The sequence below is a fragment of the Scardinius erythrophthalmus genome (genome assembly GCF_964197995.2).
Source record: "Scardinius erythrophthalmus genome assembly, chromosome: 8".
NCBI classification, from domain to species: Eukaryota; Metazoa; Chordata; class Actinopteri; order Cypriniformes; family Leuciscidae; genus Scardinius; species Scardinius erythrophthalmus.
The window spans coordinates 43,942,813-43,953,792 of NC_138228.1; the positions used below are offsets into that span (position 1 = coordinate 43,942,813).

The 10,980-nt window shown below is 39.0% G+C and overlaps 1 protein-coding gene across 5 annotated transcripts in view; it reads left to right on the top strand.

Moving 5' to 3' along the window:
- Nucleotides 1-10,624, top strand: part of kifc3 (kinesin family member C3) — a 46,522-nt gene extending 35,898 nt beyond the window's left edge. For 2 of the 5 annotated variants that reach the window (XM_081372822.1, XM_081372823.1), the window contains exons 11-20: nt 3,368-3,479; nt 3,595-3,776; nt 3,861-3,965; nt 4,375-4,505; nt 5,183-5,306; nt 6,043-6,172; nt 6,256-6,485; nt 7,052-7,204; nt 8,140-8,266; nt 9,668-10,624. In XM_081372822.1, coding sequence (XP_081228948.1) covers nt 3,368-3,479; nt 3,595-3,776; nt 3,861-3,965; nt 4,375-4,505; nt 5,183-5,306; nt 6,043-6,172; nt 6,256-6,485; nt 7,052-7,204; nt 8,140-8,266; nt 9,668-9,690 — 1,317 coding nt within the window. In that variant the 3' untranslated portion in view covers nt 9,691-10,624. Of the gene's footprint in view, nt 1-3,367; nt 3,480-3,594; nt 3,777-3,860; nt 3,966-4,374; nt 4,506-5,182; nt 5,307-6,042; nt 6,173-6,255; nt 6,486-7,051; nt 7,205-8,139; nt 8,267-8,485; nt 8,732-9,667 lie in introns of those variants that run through there. The other 3 variants (XM_081372819.1, XM_081372820.1, XM_081372821.1) reach the window with 2 other exon arrangements.
- Nucleotides 10,625-10,980: the final 356 nt, after the last annotated feature.

The window sequence follows — 10,980 nt, forward strand, 5'->3', positions numbered from 1 at the left end:
ATAGGGTGCGCTGCCAATAACGCACCTAAAAGCTGTCACAAAGAACTGGGAAAAGTAATGATTATTGATGTCAAATATATCAAGGAGACATTTCAATTTTTTATTAATAAACAAGTGTTTTCTGTGTCAAAGTTGAAGTTGACGATGCTGACTGACTCGCGATCTTCGCAGTAGTGAGCGCGCCAGAGAGAAATTCACATTACAGATTGCATAAGTAGAGAGCAGTCTGTTTTCTTTTTTATTGTTTTGTTTAAAAGTAGACATTTCATGATTACTATTTCTCAGGTATGTGAGGCAAGTAGCTTATACGCTGAGTTGCGGTTCATTTAAGAGACGAGCCTCAAGTTCACGCGCCCTGCCTCGTGTCGTGATTATTGCCTGCTATATTTACCTCTTAGGCCTATTTATTTAATCCAAGAAATTGGTTGATGAAACATTGATTAAAATTAAGATATAATTAATACGAAACGAAATTCACTTTAAAGAAAGGTTTTCTACATAAACAAATTTAATGAAATGTTCAAAATCATGTCTGCCCACTGCATTTGTCTCCCGATATTCGGGATCATCTTATCTTATTCATGCTTTTCACTTTTCATATAATCAACATGAAATTTAAAAAAATATATATTATTTTATTTAAACATGAATATGAAACTAAATCGTTTTTAATGACAGGGCTACTACAACCAGTGATGGGAATAACGGCGTTATAAATAAACGGCGTTACTAACGGCGTTATTTTTGTCAGTAACGAGTAATCAAACTAATTACTGTTTCCTCCGTTACAACGCCGTTGCCGTTACTGTCAATAAAAATGCGGCGTTACTATAATTGAGCTCACTGAAGCGGTTTTCATCCGAGTAGGCTCTCTCTAAGCCAGCGCGCTCGACAGTGCGCGAGAGAGACTGAGTGTGTCCACGTGCTCGACAGTGCGAGAGAGAGACCGTTATCCGAGAAAGCGCTCGACAGTGCGCGAGAGAGACCGAGTGTGTCCGAGAAAGCGCTCGACAGTGCGCGAGAGAGACCGAGTGTGTCTGAGAAAGCGCTCGACAGTGCGCGAGAGAGACCGAGTGTGCCCGAGAAAGCGCTCGACAGTGCGCGAGAGAGACCGAGTGTGCCCGAGAAAGCGCTCGACAGTGCGCGAGAGAGACCGAGTGTGTCCGAGAACGCGCTCGACAGTGCGCGACAGAGACCGAATGTGTCCGAACAACGAGCATAAATACTTGAATACTTTACTTTATAAATAAATTACACATTTCAGCATTAGAATAATCTCTGTAGCATATTGGTATCATATGCAATGTTTTAATTAGTTTATATAGCCTAACATAAACTCCAAAATAACCTGCAGGGAACGTTCAAACATGGCTATTTGTTTGACCGGTTGTTAACACGACTAGAATTTGGCTAACCTCTGATGATGACGTTCTCTGTAGGTTATAAAAATAAAGCCCCAAAAGATTATATTTTATTATTATTATTTATGTTGGTACATTGTTCAGTATTATATTGAGAGCACTTTTTGTTAAACTTAATATTGTGAGGAAGAAAATACTTCAAGTAGGCAATACAGTCTACCAGTTGTAAAGGTGTGTGAGTTTTATCATTTTAATGATATGCACTAGTGTATGTGTAAGAAGGCTATATTTTCTATGACAATTTATTTATTTTTGGTACATTTCTTAAGAAGCATGTTCTATTTAGTGTCTATTTAATTCATTTAACATTTCATATTGGGGTATCCAAGAAATTTCTTATATTTACACTTTTTTTTTTTTTTTTAAAGTAACGCAATAGTTACTTTACCCGGTAATTAGTTACTTTTGTAATGATGTAATTCAGTTACTAACGCAGTTACTTTTTGTGAGAAGTAACTAGTAACTATAACTAATTACTTTTTTTAAGTAACTTGCCCAACACTGACTACAACACATACAGAACAGAGAAATTTAACGTCGGAGCATTGCCGGTGAGCATGTGGAGGGGGAGATAGGCTACGATTTTCGATCATTTATCGAATATTATTTTGCTTGATATGCCAATTCTTAATATTTGGTGTTTTTAATGTCTGTTTGAGATCTCTGTGAAAGTTTTAATTGTAGGTTCGTGGCCCTGAGTGTCGCGATTTCGGTTTCATTTCGCATATAGCCTACAGCCCTTATAATCATAGATGACGCCACCGGTTTTTATTTAAAAGAAAGACCGTATATGTTTGTATGTAGGCCTATATATGGGCAATTTATATACACAATACTTACTAAAATATAATTAATATCATTTTATTGCATTTGTATTAGTTGTTTGAAGAGTAAAAAAAAAATCGGTAGGTCTTAACACAAGTTCACTACCGGCAAGTCGGTCGGACTAAAAAGGAAAAAATAAATAAATAATTGGGTCGGTCCTAAATTGACAGGGTCGGTCGGGTTACGGCAAACAAGAATATTTTTAAGGATGGCCTGACTAAAACACAAATTTGCGTATGTGTAATGGTAATTTAGACATACAAATATTGCACATATTTTTCATCCGTTACCCGCCCGCAAGGAGTTCATTATCCGCCCGCGTCCCCGCCCGTTAATTTTAGGAATGTCACAATCCACCCGTTTTAGCCACTTTTGTGCGGGTACCCGACCCGTTGCAGGACTCTGATGTGTGCGCACTTTGGGTGTGAGCACAAAACCTGCGTGAATGAGTAAAATTATGCACAATACACACAATCCCACGAGTGAGTGAGGGGAGGCGGGTTTGTGTGTCACTCGCTGTCGGAGAGATGAGAGAGTGAGAAAGCGCAGCTGGTATCGTGTATCTATTCTGCAGAAAATGAGTATTGGAACTGTTTCAGATATTTCAGTATCGATATGTATCGAAAATTCATTATTTTTGACAACACTACATTGCACTTTGTTTCTTATTTCAGATGCCTTTTTTAAAAACTTCAATTGAAAAGTGTATATATTATATATAAAATTCAATTATTTTGGCAGGTTGGTGGGTGTTAATGTCAAGCCCTGGATATGATATAATATTTACTATAATATTTTTAAAAAAACATTTAAACTGGTATATCATTATTATTTGCTAAATATTTTCAAGAAATGTGAATATATGTGAATTATTTCATAGTTATTTAAACACCTCTTAACTCCACACACAAAAATCTTATGTAACTGAGATATTTTGAGTTTGCACGCTACACCTGTGGTGGGTGTGTAATTGTAAATCTCTCTGAGTTTTGTTACCATTCTGTGCCCATCATCCGTAATTTCCACCACTTAATCAAGACCCTCTTCTTCAAAGCATGTGTTTTATTTCTTTGCGCCTTCATTGCCTCTCGTTAAGAATTGAGCTTTGTCTGTGATTACAGATCTGTCAGGTGATTGGAGAGGTGAGCAGTGCAAACCAAGAACTGCTGCGGAAATATAAGCGGGAGATGAACCTGAGGAAGAAATGTCACAATGAACTGGTGCGCCTCAAAGGTGAGATCTGGGAATCGTGTCTGGGATGCATTATCTCCACAAAATGTCTAATTTCTTTGAATCAAATTAGATATTTTCATTCTAATTGGGAAGACTTTATCATCTTGTTTTTCAGGAAACATCCGTGTGTTGTGTCGCGTACGCCCCGTGTGTGCTGGAGAAACAGATGCTGCTGACACCAAAAACATAGTGACCTTTGACCTTGATGATGATGCTGTTCTCTACTTATCCAATAAGGGCAAGCTCATGACCTTTGAACTTGACAAAGTCTTTCCCACTCAAGCCACTCAGGAGGAGGTTAGTGCCTGAACTCATTGTTTCTCATATGGTTGTATTTCCTGTATCAGTTATTATACAGTCCCTTCTCTTGTGATTGGACAGGTGTTCCAGGAAGTGCAGTCTCTGGTCACTTCCTGTATTGATGGCTTTAACATATGCATCTTTGCTTACGGGCAAACCGGCTCTGGAAAGACCTACACTATGGAGGTATGTTAACTGCATTGACTGTGATGTCTGTCCCTTTCATATATGAGAAATATCTAATCAGTGCACATTATCAAAGTAGATACATACAGTGCACTTCATAAGTTTGCATTAGGTAAGATTATTTTAATGTCACTCACCAAGGCTGTATTTATTTGATCAAAAAATACAGTAAAAACAGTAATGTTTTGAAATATTATTACAATTTAATATTTTCTGTTCAAATACATTTTAAAATGTAATATATTCCTGTGATGGCAAGCTTTAGAGTCTTTAGTGTCACAAAATAGTTTTATTTAATTTATTAAAAAAATAGCATTACATTTTTAAATCAGTCATTTATCGATTATCATCTGTAGCATATTGGTTATCAAATTTTAGTACTTACTTCATGTCTCTGTTTGTCCTCTAGGGGATCCCTGAGGACCCTGGCATTAACCAGCGTGCTCTTCGGCTGCTCTTCTCTGAAGTGTCTGAGAAAAAGCCTGACTGGGACTATAAGATCACCGTCAGCATGGTGGAAATCTACAATGAGACACTTCGGTGAGAAAACCACACACAAGTAGAGCCACACAGTGGAAGTGGGAGGTTGAATTTGATGATTATCAAAGGTGTGTGAGCGGCTGTGAGCACGTCACTCCAGACACACTGCAGCATATTCAGCACACTTATATAATTGTCCCAGTGTCACTGTGAAGTGTGTGTGTGCCACAAATTCTGCTGGTCAACAGTTATGTAAAAACAGATTAGATTTAAAATCTCTCAGACCATCTGTAAGACATAAACAGATCACAGATCACGCAACCAGTTCTGCTGGTCCTGTCTGTTTGTCACACTGTCCCTCACTTTTCCCCTCCTGCTGGTTTACGTAACTCCAACAGATTCTGCTTGCCTCTGTAATATTAATCTGTGCCCCAAATTCATATACCCTAGTAATCTTCAAACAAAATGGCTTCCCCTTTTCTTCTCTGATGGAGTATTTACTGGCATGAGGGTTGGGAAACCTGTCCCTCACCTGAGATCGACCAATAGCAAACCACAACCACCCAATCAATTCCCAATGGACAAAATCAACCCTAAAAATGTTACTTTAATATACGTCGCATTAGGGAAAAACCTTCTGCAACTTCCAACAGATTGTTGTTGAGTTTCAGCAAAGCTTCCTAATACAGCAGCTGGTTTGGTTTCATTCATTTGCATTTATCTGAATCTGTTTTTAGAAACCTGTTGGGTGACAATCCCAATGAGAAGCTGGATATAAAGATGTGTCCAGACGGCAGTGGACAGCTGTATGTGCCAGGACTCACAGAGTTCACAGTGGAGAGCGTGGAGGACATTAACAAGGTGAAAGCTCACAGCATCCAAACCGCCTGTGGAGTAATGACACTTGACAACCGGCTTTAGTCCAGAGGAATATAACATTAGATAACAAAATTAGGTTCAATGTACTTATTGTGTTCATTTTGTTTTGCAAAACACTTGTAGGTGAAGTTAAAAGGGAAGGGTCAACAGTAACAGTAATTGTAGATGTGATTACATTAATTAAAGCTGTAATTACATGATATGATTTTTAAGTATAAGTACAATGTAAAAACAATGAATCAAATGATTAATTCAAATGTTAGGACATAGTAGTTAAAGACACTTAATATAAAGTGGGACCCAAATATTATAATTTTTTCAAGGAAAAGGTAACGCATGCATACTTTTCAAGCCAAAAAAATGTGCTTGTTAGGACAGTTTGTCAGTTTTGTCAGGCAAGACGTTAGTGGAGCTTGTCCATAGTTACTCTGCTCTGAAAACTGTGAAAATATACTTAATATAAATATAAAATCATCATTTACTGTTAGTACTCTAAGAACATGCAACAAGGACAATTAAAAGTGTTACCAACATTTTTACAGTTTAATACTAATAACTACAAAAATAGCTAGAAAAGTGAAGCTAGTTCTGTGTTAATGCCCTCTGAGAGAATCCACCAAGATATTAAATATTCAGTGCTCCAGTGCAAGGTCTTGTGGTATAGACAAGAGTCAACCCATTTTAGCCTAATCCGTTATTTATAACCTTTACCCTGCAGGTGTTTGACCTGGGTCACATGAACAGGGCAACAGCATGCACTAATCTAAACGAACACAGCTCTCGCTCTCATGCCCTCCTCATCGTCACAGTGGCGGGTTTCAACTCTTCAACAGGCCACCGTACCTCAGGTACACACACAGCCCTTTTTAATTGTTTTCAACACACAGTTCAATTGAAATGCAAATATGAAACAATCACTTGTCAATTGCAGGTAAGCTAAATCTGGTGGATCTGGCCGGTTCAGAACGGATTGCCAAATCCGGCGCCGAGGGCAGTCGTCTGCGTGAGGCTCAGTGTATCAACAAATCACTGTCGGCGCTGGGCGATGTCATCAACGCCCTGCGCTCCAAACACTCGCACGTGCCCTTCAGGAACTCCCGCCTCACGTACCTTCTGCAGGACTCGCTCAGCGGAGACAGCAAGACCCTCATGATGGTGCAGGTGTGTCACGGCAGCAGGGTTACAATGGCACTCAATGTGTGGAGAGAGGCGTACTCTAAATCTCCAGACATTTTGAGTGGATTATAATGGATTTATGGGATAAAGACTGTACTTTGTACAGCATGAGCAGGCACAGTATTTTAAGCAGTTTTGTGCACACACTCTCCTGTTGTTTTATGCTAGCTGATCGCCACAGAAAGAGATCTTTGTCATGGACTAATGGAATCATAAAGTCTGTTGTAGTTAAGACGAAAGGAAATCTACCAATAAATGTTCCTGGTCATTTTGTGTACACTTTCCCAGTGGATGTTCTACTCAAAGCTGTTCACGTCATAAGATTAATTTTGATTTAATAAAAACATTCATTTAAAAAACTGCTGATGTTACCAGAGCCACATGGACAGGGAAAATTATGATATCTTAGCTCAATGTACACAATCCAGGTACATAAAGCCAACATTAAATAACTGAGAAATGCAGTACAGAAGTGAAACACTTTATATGTTGTCGTTACGGTTGCAGCTTCTCACACCAGTTAAACTGCGATGTTCCCCTCTCTGTCTCAGGTGTCTCCTCTGGAGAGTAACGTCAGTGAGTCGGTGTGCTCTCTGAAGTTTGCTCAGCGTGTTCGGACTGTTGAGATCGGCCCCTCGTCTTCCTCGCGCCGCCAAGCAGAGAACTCCTCGACGTCCTCCTCACCAACTCATGACAGCGTGGAGGTACACGATCACAACTACACGCATTCTCACGTGTCCATGTCTGGAAGAACCATCTCTGAGATCTGAATGAAAGGTCTCAACTTTTCCTCTGAAGCGATTGCAGTGGGCCACAATACACTCACTGTTCCACTTTCCCTCCTCTCCGGTTTATATTTAAAATAGGATTTGTGTAGGAACTTGAGTTGTAGTGCTCACAAAGGCAACACAATCCAAACCCAGTCTTTTGTTTGTCTAAACAAGTTGAAGATATAGCACTGTGATAACAGTAAACCTCTGTTGTGCAGATTTGTTTGGCAAAAAATAAAAGGAATTTGGTTACATTTTAAAATATTAATTAAATTGTTAATTGTAAATTGTTTTGCCTTCATTTGATTAGCAAAGTAATCAAATCATGAATCCAAAAAATTAAGACAACAGAGAATTTCTGAAAAAATAAAACATTTTATAGGGCCTTATTATTGTAAAAATGTATCAGTTATACAAAATGTAAAGTGGGAATTCAATTTATTAACCATGCTTTCTGATTATTAAAATGTAATTAAACCATTCAAATGGAATCCATTTGTGTAACTATGAAATGTACTTTTTTTGTTCAACTTTTAATAAATTGTTGTTAAATTGTATACGTTTCATGATTTAAATTAATTAGACATGCTTTTGGATTACTAACATTTAATTTAACCATTAAAACAGAATGATCCAGAAACATTTTAATTCAAAACTCAGGGGGGAGTTTAAAACTCAAAAAGGATTGAGTTTTCATAGGGCCCTAATATATAGCACATTTTACCACATTTTAACACATTTTACAATTACTCAAATTTTATTTAGCCATTAAAACCGATTTTTTTGGGGGGGGCGGGGGGGGGTTAAATTTCATAGGGCCAACAAATGCAGGCCAACATCACAAAATAATGGTTCTTTTTGTGCTGTAGCTGGACTCTCCTCCCGTGACCCCTGTGCCCCTCCCCATCTCAAGGGCCAGCAGCGCAGGTTCAACCCTCTCCTCCTCTTCTAAAACCCCCTCCACCCGACGCAGGTCCCACAGTCAGCTGTCCGCAGGTGAGCCGAGAGACTTCACTCTTAAGCCAATGGTCACTTGATGACAAAAACACCACCTTAGATTAGATTCTAAAGGAACTTTTTGCAAATAATCTGATATAATAATGTCATAACAGCAGCCTTGATAAACATCTGACATGGAACATTTAGTACAGGTCACACTGTGTGAAAGGGACGTTTGTTCTTTGCATTGTGACGCTGTAATTGGTTGGTTTCCAGATAGTCAGGTAGACAGAAGCAGCCCATTGGTTGGGGACGGTGGGCAGGTAGGTGGGGTTTTATGTGGTTGGTCGCTTGGCATGAAACGCTCAGCATTGCATGGTGCCCCACGTGTCACCTCGTCAATGCCCACCCATCTAACACAGCGCCTTTAACCCCAGGAAGCTTTCTCTGTGTGTGTGTGTGTGTGTGTGTGTGTGTGTGTGTGTGTGTGTGTGTGAGTGTGAATTGGGATCAGCTGCTGTTTTGTTCTTGTCTTTTTTGTTTTGTTTTGTTTGGTCTTGTACAAGCTTACTGTTTTTGTCCAGTTGATGTGTACCTGTTGTCTTGTGGTTTTTGGAGTTGTGCACTGTATTCACTGTTTGTCTTTGTTAATGTTGATGTGTGCGAGAAAGAGAGTGGCGAAAAAGAGTTTGAATGTTATTTTTCTTCATGTCTTCACCTAAAGCTCTGCTTTTGGTTGGCTGGGCTGCCCTGTGGTGGTGACAAAGGATAACAAAAAAATGTTTGTGACCATTGTGATTTCATTGTGAGAATAAATGAGTCACAGAAATGTTCAGTACTGATTACAGTAACTCTGTTACTCAATACAGAGGAATCTCATCTCCATCGCACTGCACATATGGTTGGCCAGGTGTTTTTGCAGTGCGATGAAAAAGAGATTAGAACGCCTCTGTAAAAAAAAAAAAAAAAAAAAAACTGTTGCAATGACCACATGCAAATGTTTGTGTCGATCTGAACAGATGCATTCACAGCTATTCATTCAAATGATTATCACACCAAATATTCCACTTGGTCTTGAATCTGAACACATTTTAAGAATACCTTTTCCTCTATTGTCAACATTTCTCTCGTTTTTCCCACAATCTTGGATCCTCTGTAAAGGCTACATGCAATGCTACCTTTATAATTTGGCCATAACGTGGTGTACATTGTGTAGGGATGATGCGCCTTACTAGGTTTATCAACAGAGCGAGTGTTTCTCCTGAGTAACGAGTAACAAAAACTCATTTTTACTATGGTAAAAATAGTGTGCAGAAGTTGGAAGATGATTCTTCTGTCGTGTGGTTTCCATTGCAACAGTGTGCTGTGTAAGCCCTGTATTTCCTGGAAACTGGAAATGCTTCATGAATTAGTCATGATTGTGTATGTAATTCCCACCCTTTTTTTCTTTGCTCATAGGACGAATGAAGATGACAGCATGAGGAACCGCTGAGAGCTGCCGTCCATCCGCCAAACCTCTCGACCAATCAGCTCCTTTCCTTTCAATGAACCAATGCAAGACATGCTTTTCCTTGCTTGCTGGCAGGGGAGGAGCTTAACCGGCGAATCAGGGTTCATGTTGGGAACTGTGACTTCTGATTGGAATGTCTGACGTAATTTTAAGATGACGATACATGATTCAAGATGACGACCTCTCTCCCGCTGACCTCTCCACAACGCCTGCTGCCTCAAGACGAGAAGACCCTTCCGTTATGGCAAAGTGTTTCTGGGCAATCATGCACTTTATTCTAGTCTAGGCTGTCATTTGTAATGTTACGTAAATGCGATTGATTTCTAGAAGCTTGAATGTACGTGTATGTATATATTAATTTGTCTGAGCAAGATTGAAATTTGTATTCCTTGATCTTGAAGAGATCTTGCTGCTTTTTATTTTTTCTTGATCTTTTTCCCCCCTGCAAGAACAAGTCAAACTTTCACACCTGATAAGCTTTGAACGATTCCGTGTTTAATAGTGGCAATAAGAAATCATGCAAATGCAAAGTTTGGTCTCTTAGTAGCATTTGGTCTTTTTGTATATAGAAACTTGAAGGCCATTCAAAGCCCAGACTGTCTTCCTGATCTATGCATGTGTTCAGAGTGGGCGCTCATTCATTTTAGGACAATCATTAACAGTTTTTGTGCAGTGAAGTCAAACCATGGCGGTATACACCGTTTGCTGAACAGGACGAGGATTCGATGTGTACATAGAAACGACTCCACGCTGAGCGAACAGAACGTCCTCAGTGTACGAACATTTATCTTCAACCTCTTCTGGGGTCTTGCTTGCTTGTGGTCACATTGGTGTATGTTTGTATGCAGTTTTGTTTTTGTACACTGTTTTTAATAAATGCTCCAAACCATATTTTGGGAGAAATTATTCCTTTTGTTGCATATTTTTTGTTCAAAGAAATTACACTTTTTAGTCTAGTGTAAGGACTCCATGTGCAGCTGTAAGCAGTGTAAGCAAATTTATTTATTTTTTTAACATGAAAATGTCTGTCACTACTTAAAGTCCCTTTTTTTTTATGATTGACTCAAGGATAATTGGCCTCACAGACAATTTGTACAATTCCCCTAAAAGTTCTCACAAAATCCTCCCTTCCCACAAGTAGTAATTTGCATTAAACATGCCCATACATGTCCATATAAGGACAGGACGATCTAATGGTGGATTATTTTCACACAAATGTCAAATTATATTTTTATACATGCATATATGCATACATTATATA